Source organism: Myiozetetes cayanensis, unplaced genomic scaffold (genome assembly GCF_022539395.1).
Source record: "Myiozetetes cayanensis isolate MyiCay16 unplaced genomic scaffold, myiCay2020 scf9, whole genome shotgun sequence".
In the NCBI taxonomy this organism is placed as follows: Eukaryota; Metazoa; Chordata; class Aves; order Passeriformes; family Tyrannidae; genus Myiozetetes; species Myiozetetes cayanensis.
This window is the reverse complement of record NW_026088185.1, coordinates 22,053,954-22,069,301: the sequence shown is the minus strand read 5'-3', so window position 1 is coordinate 22,069,301 and position 15,348 is coordinate 22,053,954. Positions and strand designations below refer to the sequence as shown.

At 39.1% G+C, this 15,348-nt stretch overlaps 1 protein-coding gene across 4 annotated transcripts in view; it reads right to left on the bottom strand.

Annotated features, from left to right (window-relative positions):
• Positions 1–15,348, bottom strand: part of ITGB6 (integrin subunit beta 6) — a 49,568-nt gene that overhangs the window by 26,136 nt on the left and 8,084 nt on the right. For 2 of the 4 annotated variants that reach the window (XM_050340141.1, XM_050340139.1), the window contains exons 3-8: positions 7,136–7,212; positions 6,314–6,393; positions 3,400–3,604; positions 2,250–2,496; positions 1,239–1,404; positions 541–702 (exon numbers count right to left, since the gene is read on the bottom strand). In XM_050340141.1, coding sequence (XP_050196098.1) covers positions 541–702; positions 1,239–1,404; positions 2,250–2,496; positions 3,400–3,604; positions 6,314–6,393; positions 7,136–7,196 — 921 coding nt within the window. In that variant the 5' untranslated portion in view covers positions 7,197–7,212. Of the gene's footprint in view, positions 1–540; positions 703–1,238; positions 1,405–2,249; positions 2,497–3,399; positions 3,605–6,313; positions 6,394–7,135; positions 7,213–7,655; positions 7,721–10,382; positions 10,531–15,348 lie in introns of those variants that run through there. The other 2 variants (XM_050340140.1, XM_050340142.1) reach the window with 2 other exon arrangements.

Genomic DNA, 15,348 nt, shown 5'->3' with positions numbered 1-15,348 from the left:
CCCTCTAAAATAAGGTATAGAGCCTGCTTACATACTGGGATATTTGGCTCAGTAGCATCTGTTATCTATATATTTAATCCAAAGAATAACACTGCACCAGAACAACTGGATATTTGTCCTACACCGAACACTATACTGTGTATATTTGGTATTTTTGAACAATGAATCTTAAGCTGGTAAATCATCCTACAGGAACAGTGTCCTGCAAATCCCTGAACTCCTCCTGAGTTCAAACCCTTTTAGAGAACATAATCAAGGAGGAAATACCAGTCAGTCCAATTTAATGTGCTTTCCTGGTTAGCAAAAATCAGATTTGTTATTTCTTTTGTCTTAGTTAAAATCTATCCTAATTCCATACAAACACACTTCTCTGTTTACTGAAATATTCACTTATAAATGAAATAGACTACATGAAATATCTGCATTCCACAGCTTTTATACATTTCAGTGTTAAAAGTATAATTCATTAATTTTTTAAGTTGCTCCTATTAGTCTTTATATTTCCAGAATGCGAGAGTTGTACAAAATTCAGTTAATTACCAGAACAGTTGACATGGAATATTCATTATTGTCATCCAAATGACAGTTCCCATCATTAGGAATAACAATCCCTGCCAGTTTACTGTCCATCCCAAAATGGGAATCAGCATCACTCACAAACACCAGCAAATGTAGAGAATCATTCCTCCATCCAATTTTTTCCTGCATTTAAAGCACAACAATTTAGCAGATTGTATTGCATGACAATATAGAAAAGCAGCTAAATATTTGGAGGACAGCACCTCAAAAGAAATGAAGAACATGGTTTTCAAGGGAGCATCAAAGGCAACATGACGTCTCTTAAGAGATTGTGTTCATTCCATTGTCTTTGGCTAACATTTTGTCTCCCCATCCCTGTGTTTAATAACACAGGCTGGCCATGTTCATGTCAATCTGCTTACTACTCTTAACATAGTTAATGAAAAATATTTAAAGAAAAAAAATCAAGAAAACAGACACAGTAATTATACAGTTATTTGGGGTTATTTATCCCTGGCAATTAAAAGGAAACACTAAAATATTGCAATGTGCATGTTTTTCTTGGTACAGCCAAAACTATTTTAACACAAATTTAATGAGGCTCTTGGATTGCACTAAAAATTCTTGAAAAATAATCTGCCACTTTGAAATACCACCATATAATACTAGAAGCAGTAATACACAGAATAATTAATATTATGCCTAGAAATTTCAATTACCTTGCAAACAGCTGCCTGCATAATTGCATCAAATCCTCCTTCTGGAGTGTCTATATTAGCAGAGATTCGCTGTACTTTCACAATTTCATTGAATTTTTCAGCATCATTTGTGAGTGGCAAAACATGTTTATATCCAAAGGTGGGTAAGCACTCATATGGTACACTCCTGCAAGAAAAGTGAGACAGCTTATGGATAATACAGAGTGAAAAATCACTACAATGAACACTTCAAAGGCCTGCCTGGATTAGTTTTTTTGTTCATGTATCTCCTGTGCCTGAGAAGATCTAATGAAAAACATACAATAATTAAAGAGCATCCAGTTAATTGGGCAATGGAAAAAGGTCTGCATAAGGGCTGGGAAATGCCTCCTAGAGCAAAGTAATTCAGCCAATTACCAAAGTGCAGCCCTTGCCATGCACCCTGCTGTGTCTTGATTTCATATTCAGAAGCACATTAGGACCTGTAGTTCCTTAATGACATTCAGAGAGCACCAGCAAGCTGCTGCAGTCCCGCTCCAGACTGCAGAGCACAGCTTCTCTCCCACACAGGTTAGGCAAGGGCTAGGGCAGCCTGGGTTAAGGCAGACTGCTAGACCTTAGGGGTGGAAAAAAGCAGGAAAACAACATTTTTGGCTAAATGAAACTGATATTCTGTGTTGGGTTTGAGTTTGCAACTCTTTAGTATGGTGTCATAAAGTTCTTATGTATATGTATTTTTTTTCTGGAAAATTAAAGAAGAGTACATAACTATTCTGCATATCTGTTTGTTAAGGCATTAAGCACATTTGTAACTAGCAGCAAAAGCTAAAATGCGGAATCACTCCCAGATTCCTCTCTCCAAATAACATCATACTCCACAGAATAATGATCAGAGTGTGAATTTAAGGACTCATTTACAGCTGGAAGAGGGCAGAGGTTCCAGTGAAGCTGCTTAATTGAATTTTATCCAAAAGATTAATATTATGACTTAATGCTGGTATGCAAACAACTGTTGGGACTTTCCCTGCCTACCTGCAAGGGTTGTCTATTTCTGCAGCTGTAGTTTTGATAAATGGTGAAACTGGTTTTTCAACAAAAGATCCAAACCCCAGTCTGAAGTTGCTTGTCAGTTTTGACATTTCTTTAGAAAGAGTTGAACCCAGTTCTTTGATTGTATTCAGATCATCATCCATGGAGGCTGAAAGATCCATGAGGTAATAGAGATCAATTGGATAATCTTCAGTCTGACGAACCTTGATCTGTATTGTTTCTTCATGTCCTATAAAGTGGGAGACACATTAGCACTTCTGGGCAGAAGGCATGAACAATGTCAATTTCTTCATAAACTCTATATGGTGAAAATTATCTGGTATATTAAATAACCAGCAGCATTAACAAAATAACTTTAAAAATTTTCTCTCAAGAAAAATCTCAAATGAGGGTCTGGTAAATTAAAAGCAGTTCTAATGTTTGGGGCTTTTTCTAAACAGTTCTGCAGTAAAGCCGTAAGCACAGAATTAAACCTGATTGCTATATTTGAAAAAAATATGAGAAAATCTTCAGCAGCATACAGCTTTAGAAAACTTAGATGAAGTTAATTGAAGCTAAAGGTAGAGCTTATGGGTCCTACCTTATACTTTAGAAATTCAAAGAAGGCCAGAGTGTACACATAAGTTTTATTCTCAGTTCCAGCACTATGACGTGACCTAACTGGATGTCTCCTACTTTTCTTTATTTTAGATTTTCTCCAGGAAAAATTCACATCTGAAGGAAAAGCAGGTCTGGTGTGTAACCATAAATGTCACTGGTACCTTGTACATCCTCAAAGCGAGATTGTACGCTGCCTCTGAGATATGCTGTTTGCCCGACCAGCAGGGGAGAGGCACAGGAGGTGGGCTCGGGAGGAGCCAGAGGGTTTCATTCTATCCCTGCCACCTCAGTGGCAAGAGAAGAGAAGAACTAAAAATACGAATCCCTACTTTTAGCATGTACCCAGCACTTCTGAAGGTATTTTGAACTCAGTCTAACCTAGTTTTCATGCTATGAGTCAACAGATAACTCAGACTCAGCAAAGGTTTTCATCTTAATTCTGCCAAGATTTTTGTAGACCATTCAATATGAGAAGCTTCAGCATATCACACTATCTGAAAAAAATACTCCACATCTATGAACTGTGACTTACCTGGTCGCAGACTGAGAGTTAATTTTTGAGGAGAAACCTGTGTGACATCAGAATTGTTCTTCTGGGTCGATATAGTTAGGGGCTTGTTTCTGTGAATTTCTACTTCTGAAACGGGAAATTCAATCAAATTCAACTGGCATCCTTTTGACAAAAGATTTTCTGGGGTATCACACCTTCCATGAATTCCAGCTGAGTCTGTGTAATTCTAAGGCAAATAAGAGAAGGAAGGGATGAATTAAATGTTTTTACTGACTAGCCACCATCATCTGCCTAATGAAAGGTGAGTCCAAGTTAGTGCAGACTAGTGCAGAACTAGATCTAGGTGGCACAGAAACCTAAATTTGCCCTTCATGGATCATGTCACCCAGGTGTATAATTAACGTAACTTACACCGACTTGTTATCCTGGGAGAAACTGCCCTATTGTTGGGGAATGGGAATTGTGCCACTCACTGCATTTGGCTTCTCACAGTGCTGGGAATGATAACACAAAGCCCCTCTGAGCCCCTGTTTTTTGTAGCACAGAATTATGCCACAAATTCATCAGTCTTTCCTAAACAGTTTTGAACTACTGTTTGAACCACATTATTTAATAATGGAAGAGGTCTTGCAGATAATAAACCCCTAGACATTTTGTGACAAACTGATTGTGGGGTACCAAGTGTTCACTGTTTCTTTTCTTAACTGACCTACTCTTTCTCCACAGCACTCATTTAACATGTTTACTGAAGCAGGTAGTAAGTCCTTGTTCCTCTGCCTGGTGCCCAACAAGCACCACAGCCTGACCCCACCACTCCCAAGCACTAGTGGGGCTCCTGGCATCCCCACATCTATGTTTTGCTCAGTTGTCGTTGTGCACCAGTATCCCACTTGACTTTCTCCCAGTCCAGAGCAAATCACAAGCCTGTTAATACCAGTTGGATATCTTGCAGTTTACTTTTGTTATTCAATTCAAAGCATTGATATGCATTCCTTTCCACAACACTGCTACAGGGTAGATACAAACCCTGAAGTTAATGGTTAGTTTTAAAAAGAGGCTTCTGTGCCTTATTACCATTTCCCAGAGCTATGTCTAGAGTTTAGATCCTCAAAATCAGTCAGCTGTCTCCTGAAATAGAAACTGCTCTGGCCTGCAAGACCTTTCTAATCAAAACTTGGGTAATGCCTGGCCAAACCAGCTCTGAAACATTTAATTCCTGGCTGATAGTCATGGGTCCATACCATGGGGCCGCTCTTCTCTCCTATGTTTGGGCAAACAACCTGGGTTTCAGCCATTAAACCACAAATATTCTTTGAATTCAGTCACTGAAAAAATTTCCATCCAAAGCAAAACAAATTTATTTAAACCTATTAAAATCAGAACTATGACCCTTTTTTCTACCAAAACGTCACCCTTCATGCCAAGATGAAAATTGTCAGGGATCTTATATATTTTGGTGGAAGCAATGTTGAGACACCTGCTGGGAACAGTGGTTTATTATTCTTCAGACCGAAACGGATGCCTTTGCTCAGGCAAAACTCTCACCCACTGCTTCTTGAATACAGAGTGCATAAAATGCATGCACCATTATAAACCTTTCACAGGGAGATCCATATCATCTCCTTTAGTTACACAGTTTTTAACTTTTCAAAACGTGTGAAGAGACAGCCTCATATTTCACATACAATTACAAGGTGTGTTTTTATCCTACAGAAAAAAGATTTATTGGAGGTGCTTGTGTTTGCTCTGATGCTAAAACTCCTATGTCTTTGGCACTCTTAATGTGCTATTCTCTAGCAAACAAGTGAATGAGCTCATAAACAAAATAAAAAATCATGTTTACTGCTCTGAAGTTTTCAATAGTTCCACAGTTTTGCTTTTGTTTGGTTTTACATCAGTGAATTATATCGGGCTTTTTTTTTTTTCCTGAAAAGGCATGGCAGTAGTCAAAATTATGTGATCCAATTTCAATAAAATCCTGTTGCAAAAGATATTCCTTAGAACACTTATTTTTTTAAAAAGTGCAGTTTGGCCTTTGTGAGTTATTTCATAAAGCAGTATGTTAGTCCCATCCTAGGTATCATTTTGGTATACACAAAAGCAATAAGTACTTTTAGCAGCAAAGATGAAAATCAGAAACTACAATGAAAAAGACATGTTTTATTTCTCTATTACTTCTGTCAAGTTTTTAATTGTGATAGCTGGCTAACTTGCTAACATTAATGAAATAAGAGCTAGAATATTTACTGTGAAGTGGGAGATATTATTTAGCATCATTTACAGGTAAAAGTTTTAGAAGCAGAGATGTGAGGTCACTTGCCCAGGGTTACAAAGAAAATATGAAACAGATGTATAGGAAACAAATCCAGATATATTTTTAAAGTCCAATATTTTAGCCAAAACATATCTATGTCATACTAATTATAAAACTAACACTATCATCATACTTAAAATCCACCACAGATTAGTAATTTCTGTGTGCAAATTATACATCTGCAAACTTACACACTGTTTACACCTGCAAACCTTCTGTTTACACTGTCTGGCTTGGCACGTAAGATACAGTCTGGACTCTGACTTCATGTCTGGAGCTTCATCATTGCTATGGGTGAGTCACCCCTCAGGCTGATGATCTGAGCCCCTCTAATAGTACTTTTATTTCTGCCTTAGATGAAGAAGGTTGATGTTGTTGGTTTTTTTAAAAACAAACCAAACCAAAACAAAAACAAAAAACCAAACCAATCACACCCCAACAATGAATAATAGACCATGAAGGGTAGATTCAATTCCACTTCTGATCCCCAGGAAGGCTTTACTAAGTGCTGTATGCATTACAAAAACATGGGCTGACCCAATTAAGTCAATACTTCATCACTCAGAGTGACTACAAAGACTTCAAGTCTTACTTTGAATTTTTTTTTTTTTATCACTGTACCTCTTGCAAACACCAAGCGCAGTGTGGTCCGGAAAGCAAACAATCTTCACAAGTCACTGCGCTTTCCTGAGAACAGGTCCCTAAATTTAAATCCAAGAAGATAAAAGGCTATTAATAACATGCTTAATCATTCAATTTATGAAGAAACAAATAATTTAGAAAATGTGGGAGGTGAAAAATGCACACGTTTAGCCATATTTAGGATTACTGATAAAATTCCTTCTTAGTGGTAGTTCTATTGGTAGAAGATTAACTCTCTAATAAAGATTAAAACCTCAGAATTGCTGGCAATTAACATACTTACTTTTGCATGCTTTATGGGTGGCATTCACTGAAAGCATGCTAACTTGTTTTCTCTAGTGCACCTGGTAAAGCGTTACATGTGTTTCTGGTATGGTGTAGGTAAGCAATTTCCAACATAACCAGAGATATTAAAAGAACAGATTTATGTTCACTCTATACACTTAAAATTGCTTCATTCAGCTGGGTAGGTACTTAATATGATTTTTATCCATTGTGCAAATACCAGTGAAACACTCAGTCGTATGTATAACATTAAAGTTTCTCAGCAGATCAAACTGTGATTAGTATAAACGAAATTGCTCAAATGTCTGTCTCTTTCAGACATGTTGTGCTATGTAATGACCACCAAATCATAGATGAATTGGCAGTGTAGCCCTAGAGCAGTCTGTCGAAAAAAAAAATCATTAAACAGAAAGGAAGGTTTAAATACAGAAGACACAAAGCTTTTTCATGTCAACTTCAAGCAAGAAACAATGCAGAAAAGGTTTTGAAATAGATCTCCCTGCCCCTGAGCCTTACCTTGCACATAGTTATTTCTTTGGAGGAATAGGAAACAGAGGCAAAGCAATTCAATCCCCATTCGTTTTCAGTGCTGGCTGCGTGACAAAAAAGTATTAGCTTGTTAATTATCATCTGTGTAAAGGTAGAATGTCGTAAAAATTATACATTCCTGGAGGGTATGTTTTCACCTACACCGGATTGCGAGGAAACTTCAACCCTGGCAGGAGGGACCATGAACAAAAGTGAAAACAAAGGCTACCTGGGCAGGTAAAGAGGACAAGCTGTGCATACAGTAACGTGAACATGGTTATCACTTCCTTGTTTTCCTGGACTCCTTATAAGGCATACAGGGAAAATTCATTCAGGTGAAGATTTCTGTCAATCCCAGTCACTCTGGGTCCTAGAGCAACCCGGCCAGGAGACTCTCTTTGCATGTGTACAGCAAAGCTTAAAAGACTCCTTCAAAATAACACCTTTAATTGTTCACTGAGGGGGTGCACTGAGGAGATGGATCATTACCATTGCCAAGTGATTGTACCTGGAGAGATGTAAAAATTCCATTTTTTCAGATTTCCTGATGTGTAGGGAAACTCATAAAGACAACTGTGAAAAAAACAAACAAAAAGCAAAAACCAAAAAGCAATTACATATTAAAATGAGGACCTGGCTTCAGTATTTCAAGATACATAGTAATTGATTTTATTAATATTCCAAACTGAAAGGGAAATGCTGCAGTTGTGTATTTTTTTATGTGAAGAAGGAGGAATAATTGCATTCCCAGTTCTGCAGCTGACTTGGAAAAAAAAATCATGTCAAAAAAACTCTGCCTAATAAGTCACTGAATATTCTACAGCACAGATACAACTGCATAACAAGTTATTGCTATCTCCCCTCTCCCCTCCCAACCTGAAATGAATGCAAAATATGCATTTCTGACCACCTTATTGAAAGGAAATAAAATTTCTTATTTGTATGTTCCATCTCTTCCCATCTTTTCTGCTCTGCTATTGTCTGTTTTGAAAATCATTTGTTCAAGACAAGTCCTGTCTTTTCATGCGTGCTTGCAATAGGCTACACAGGGTAGTATAAAATTCTAATCTAGTCATTTGTGTTGCTGGCCTGACAGTCAGACATCCTACCCAAGTTAGCTCATAAGGACTAGGTTGTTCTCACCAAACAAGATCTGGCAGGATTAGACCTCCCTTTTCAGACTGGTAGTAGCTGCAACCTCGGGGCAGGATGTGAAAGTAGGGATGGGTCTCTACCAGTTAAACGCCATATGCCTGAAACACTCCTGGGCATTGAGGCTAACTGGCACAGAAAGTTCGTGCTTGCAAAGTGCCTACTGGGACCATCCTAGCAACCAAATTGTGCCCAGAAATTGTTTGCAGTGCGTGTTAATTGGAAGAGGTCAAATTCATGCCAGGAAGCATTTTAACAGTTTAATAGCATAGACAATCTCATTCTAGTGCCTGGAAATATTCCCAGGCCCATCCAATTTTACTAGTATTTACACAGTCTATGGGTAGTTTCAATAGCAGCTCAAGCTGGATTACATCAGGACTACCTTTGCTCCGCCCTCGTGTTCCCACCCCTTCGCTGTTACCAGTCAGTGCTCATGTCCCAACAAGCAGTGAGCTGTTTCATACTGATCCAACTCAAATCCAATCACCTACTACAGGGAAGGTGTGGGGCAGTTTTTCATCTGGGTGGGTCCCTTGAACCCTGTGACTGTCCAGTCCAGAGTGCAAGGCACAGTCGGTAGGAAATGTGGGAATATGTTAGGCTCAGTTTAGACCAGTTTAGGCTGTTGTGGAACCATATTCTAACAGTTCTATTTACAACAACATTCCTAAGTCTCCTTCAACTGCTCTCTGTGCCTTGGAGTGTCCTTGTAAGGCACATGTTCAACTACAGCATCTTTCCTGTGGCATGAAAAAAGCATTGATTAGATTACGTTCCCTCAGCTTGTGAAGACACAACTCTATCAGAACACTGTAACTATATAAAGCCAAAAAGAAGTGGAATCAACTGAAAATGTTTGCTTTTACTAAAAAAAAAAATCCTCCTGTAAGTGCCATTTTATTTCCCTGTTTGTAAGTGACATTTGTGTATGTGTCCTTTAATATTGTTGTTGTGTCTATAGCCTTGCAGAGCTCCAAAACCCGGTGCTTTCCCTTTCAATGTAGAAGGTCACCTTGTAGCTCTAACTAGCCCCTGGTAATGTAACACTTCAAAGCATGTGCTCAAAGGACGCAGTGGGAGTCCTTCAGCCACCAAAACGTACCAGCCACCAGCAGTGTCTCAAATTAAGGACCAACCAGCTGAACAGCTGGCAATTAGCAAATGCTTATTCTTAGATTCAAGATATCAGACTTTTAAGTGTAGAGAGAATGAATAATACAGCCTACACAAAACTTACAAATTCTATTTGATATTATCAGTTCCCTATTTGCTTGTGAGGTGATATTTTATAATACGTCTTGGCAAGGACAGCATGGCTGGAGGCTAAGTGTGTGCCTGCCTCTGAATGGGGTGGCTGCCAAAGACTATCTGAATAAGTCTTTCCTGAAAAAAATAGTTAAGTTTCTACAAATTATTAGGAACAGACCTCCCCAGATTGTCTGGAGAGAGAAGAAAAAGAAAGTAGCAGAATTAACAACAACAAAAAAGCACAGGAAAAAGTGATATCTAAAGGTAAGTTGATCAGGAAGTTCCTCTGCTAGATCAGTGTTTTGTTGGCTTTAACTATCTCTAAAAGAGTAGAATTTCAAATGGGAGTAGCCACGCTGATGTGGGAAGGATGTGTAAAATCCTTTGGGATCCTGGCATTGCTTGATTTGACAGCAAGGTTTCCATCCCAAGATTTTTAAGAGAGTCTTGTTTCACTCACCCAAATTAAAGGCATCAATTCAATGAGATAAAGCAGAAAGGTAGTTTCGAGTACAGTCATAACACAATTATTATTGTTACCATCGGTCACTACATTTTCATTTTGGAGCAAATTCTGGTTCAGTTAAATCAGGGCTACAGTTTTATAATGCCACATCAGAACAGAAGATAGGTGTTTATCTTTCAATATGGGCAATGCTAACAATGCAAGTCTGTGGCTCTTTAAAAGATAATAAAATCTGTGTAGGTTAAAATCCTTAGTACATTTTCCCCCATGCCTGGCACTTAAAATACACAAAGATAGCACAGATCTCTCAGCTTCACATACAACCCAGCTCTTAACTCCCAATGCTCTTCTCACACACACTCTCACCTTTTTCTCAGCCTGGAAAATTATGGAGCTATTTGAAGTCTGAATGCCTCCTGGACTGTGATGATTCTCAGAATATTTACAAAGGTGTAGGGGGGCATCTCCTGCACTTCAGAAAACATTTTTCTCTTCTTATGAGAGGGAGTCTCTCTTCTCTCCACCATACAGAGCCAACATATTCACCTCCTCAACGCATCTCTAAGAGGCAAAGGGCTGCAATTTGTACATCAGAGGTAGGTTACTTTGTAATTGAAACATCTGGTGACTTTATTCTCTCCCTGGTTGGCTTCCCAATCAAACTGGACTAGAAAGCTCCTGAAAATCTCCTAGTGGGGAATCAAAGTAGACTTTAAAGTTTTGGTCAAAATTTTTAACCCAAAAGATAATAACTGAAAAATATACAAAAGTCTGCAGGTTAAAACACTTTTTTCTTAAAGAAGACAAATGTTCCATAGCTGTATAGTCAAGTGCTTCCAGACTCTTGGGGCAGCAGAAATGGAAAGCATTTTCTTTGGAAAGTCTGAGCAGAATTATATGCCTCAGCAGCCTGACAGACCCAGTTCCAAAGATGTTTCAGAGGATTTCTGTCAGTTAGCTAAGGAACAAAGTCTGAAAAAGTTTCCAAGCTTGAAACTTTGATTCATCTCTAAAGAGCTAAAGGTGATTTGAGTAGCCATGTAGTGGCGTGAGAGAGAGAAAACAGGCCAGTCCAGCACACAGAGAAACCACACACAAGTACTGCAGTGACACTGGAAGGACTGTCCTCTCTCTGACTTTGCTGCAGGACAGGTCTGACAGTGCTTAACAAAGACCTGGTAAAAACACTTTAAGAGGAAGCAACAATCCCTAACAAACAGTTGTATTTAATGGGGAAATTCACAGTGATGGTGAATGTGACTAATCAGCAATTTTTTTTTTTCACTTGATACTACCTGCTATCTCTTTCTTTGTTAATCACCATGGTGAGAGATGAGTACTGCTCCAACAGAAAATGGCATCCAACCAAAGGAACCACTGTAAACATTCAGGTTCTATATAAGCGACATGGAGCCTGTTGTAAGCAAAGGTCTGAACATACAGGGATGGAGCTGCTTCACTCAAGCTCCTGTGTTTTGGGGTGTACAAATATCAAATCCCATTAGGAGCCTAGGACCAAAACCCCCCTGTGTAGGGTGAGCCACAGAGCCCACCGAGACATGGGCAGGTATATGGAAAGGTCTCCAGGTGCTGTTTCCAAGCACACCTACACACAGTGGAGAAGGAGTGTCTGTAGCTCCTTCCAGAGGGTTGCAGGAGAGGAAGAGCCACATAGAGGAAAGGAATTTTCCCCTCCAGCTCTGATCAAAGCAGGGCCTTTGGGATTGGTGACTCAGGCTGTGATTCATGCTCTGGTCTCCTCTGGTTTCCGGAGCAGTGCGCTGCTGTTGGAGGAGGGCAGAGAGTGAAGTCAACAACCTACCTCTGAACAAACAGAGAAGAAGAGAAGAAAAGAGGAGGAATTGCTCACCAACTGTGCAATGAGCAGCAGGCAAGCAAGTCAGGGTGTTTTCAACTCATGTTTACCTTACCTGCAGCTCTGACCTGGCTGGTTCCAGCCAAAGGCATGAGCAAACTTCTGCTCTTGGTTTTCTTGGCATGGGTAAGCACCCTGAAAGATTTGTTTGCTTTTCAGATTTGAATACACTCTCACACCCAAAGCAAAATAATCAAACCTCTGAACTGCAGAAGGGCTCAGTTGGAACTGGTAGGAAAATCACTTGGCATTGGAATAGGACTGCCGACCAGCCTATGACACTCAAATCTTCCCAGGGACGTCCACTCAGAACATCAAATCTGGCCTTGGTTTCTATCTGTTTTTCATGGTTACATGGTACCCCTTATTTTCCCTACTTGATAAAAACCTGGGGCAGAGGCACCAGAGCAAACACCTATCCTCAAGGCTGTTGCAAGGCTGAGCACATTTGGGATGGGAAACACACTGAGTACTGATTGCACAGCTCCTCAGATGCCTGCATGTCAGCTGAAGAACTTTCTGTAACTGACCCTGTTCAGATTAATGCTAAATTCAGACCAGACCTGCTGCCCCCAGCACAGAAGGCCAAAGTGAGTCCTGAGCCAGGTGTGCTGGAGTGGCACGAAGGGAAACGCAGCCCTTTAGCCCACCCAGCAGCAATGTGGGCTTGCCTTTGGAAAAGACTCTCTGGTTATGTAAACACAATGTCTTCAGGCCTGACCCTCTATATGTAAATTCTAAACTATGGAGCTGGGATTAAATCACTTGTAAAAAGTGATTCCACTCTGGTTTTACACATAGAAAATAATTTTATAGCTCACCTCACTGAGACCTACAGAGGTGCCGTGCTTTGCTAAAATACATGGTTTGAATCAAGTTACTCTAGAATAACCAGAACAGATAAGATAAGAGTGCTTAGCTCGGATCCCAAACAGCTGCTAAAAACTGAGGAAAATGGGCTCAGGTACTGCATGAAAGCATTTCTGAAGGTTCCCAGGAGTTATTCTGGACTCAGCCACCTTTATTTCCATTTACAGACACCCAGCGTTCAGGCCACTTGTTCCCGACAGAGGCTGACGTCTCTTTTTGGGAAAAGAGCAGGATTTAGGGTTTCAGGAGCTTTTGTGCAGAGTGCTGCCATCTTATGGCTACTCTGCTCTGCTGAAGTAGAGAAGTGAGGACTTTCAAACTCACGAGGGAAAAAAGGTGTTCAGCTACTAACAACCCTCTTACCGTTTAGCAATATTTTGCCTTGCGACTTATATAAGAACCTTTGGAGGTGTTCACATCTTTTTTAAACAATTTAGTCAATTATGTTATATTAGAGTTATAATTTTGTTTGCATGTTTTTTACAAATTCCATCTCTCACAGTAAACAGAACGTTACTTCTATTGCTCGGTTACACGATTCTGAAATGTTGGAAATTGCTTGCAACACCTTGGTCAGTGTAAATTATTACTGTATTTTATAAATTTTGCCTTATCCTTATGTGTTTCTTCTGAAAATAGGAAGGAAATGTAAATCAACAGTGTCTGTTCACATGTAAACAGGAACACTGGAAAAAGCAACATTAGACATAATGATTATGAATGCTTCTACAATTCTTAAAGAACTGGTCAGAACAGTCAATATTCTATATCTAATAAAACCATGCAAGACTAGAATAATGCAGAACAGTTTTCCCTAGCAATGTTTTATAGGAGCTCAAAATGATTATTCATGTAAATACTGGCAATAATATTAGATCCACTGACACATTATGTTTCTTATACATTTGTGACTGCATTGCTGTGCTTCAGTTGGACACAACACACAGATTTATTGCAATTTAAAACTATATTTAAAAATATTAAAAATATTTCTAATATCTTAAAAATCTTAACATTTTGTAGCATGTCAATATGACACAGGAGACATAGAGTCATGCTTTCTGTCTGAACCAATACATTAACAGAAATTTAAAAAAATACTATTGCCACAGTAGTACAAAGCAGAAGGCATAACACTGCAAAGGATCTCATAGATACTGAAGATGTGTCCTTTCGTCTTACACAGCTCTGTTAATAAATTTATGAAAATTCATCATAAGGCTACTCAGACTGTTTGACTCTCTGGCAGAGAGGCAAATAGAAAGTGGCTCTACTCACCGTTATGCAGGAGCTAGGTGAATTCTTATTATCCAATTTGCAAGCAAAATAACTTCCATTTCACTGTGATACCCACACCTACAATAGTTTGTTCCTGTCACTCTTACTAGAAGACTCTTTCAGAGATTTCACTCTTCTCATGGCTGGAAACCTCCACAGCTCCAGCCTGGATAGACTAACTTTCAATTTATATCCATTTGTTTTAATGACAATATAGTCTGGTAACTTAAATAACTTCTTTCCTTTTCTAGTATTTGCCCTGCCCTTTTTCCCCTCCTCTTGATATATTTATAGATAGCAATTGTATATGCCTCATTCTTTATTTTGTCTAATACTACTTTTCTGCATTTCTTTCAGTGCTCCTTCTTAATTATGGGTGACAGACTGTTTTTGGTACCCCAGAGGAGCTTTGACCAGTGCCTCCTACAATAGTGTCCATACTTAGGTATTCCTTCTTTGAGTCTCCTCCATCATATTTAAGAAGGATCATTTTTGCCTTTCCCATAGCTCCATTCCAGCTCTCTCAGCATCATTCTATGACTAACCAAGACCTTATGGTCCTTCTGTTGTGCAACTGATACAATTTGCAACAGAAATCATTTCTACCTCCATTTGGGTGTCGTCCAGCACTTGTACTATTAAATTCTAGCCCACACCTCCAGCTCTCTGTTCCCTCATGATTGTATATGGGGGAATAATGGTACAGCTATTTTTCTCCTCTGACCACTCCACTTGTGTTAACAGTTTGAAGGACTAGATGAAACAGTGACACTTGAAAATCTCTACACAACCTTAAGATAGCCAAACACGCCCTTTCCAGAGAGATGGTACCATACATACATTCCCCCAGTCCTAATACACTGTATTAAAGTTATTGCTGATTTTCTCTATTCTATCTTTGCACCCTTATTTATTCTTTCTTGCAAAATGTGTACAAAATTTCCATATTACTAAGGTTAATTAATGAAGCTGTAGATATGATGTCACTTTTTCCTCTGCCCTTTCTCTCTCCTTTGTTTTGGCAGATCTTGAAAGAAAAACGTGATCCTGTACCTGAAATTTAATTTTGCTTCTTTGAGCAGTTTAGGATGCATAGCAGACACCATTTCACTGTGGGCACTTTGTATTTAGTTTTCAAGTTTCTACAGATGCTTCTCAACCTTATTCTATTTTACTTCATGATCTGTACCATTGTCTTTACAGAATTTACTTGGTTTGGGCACTGTCCACATAGGCTTTGATCTCTACTGCATCCTTGCCACTTACCAGACCCCCTTTTATTTGTGTGGTGGGAGAAACTCTCAGTCT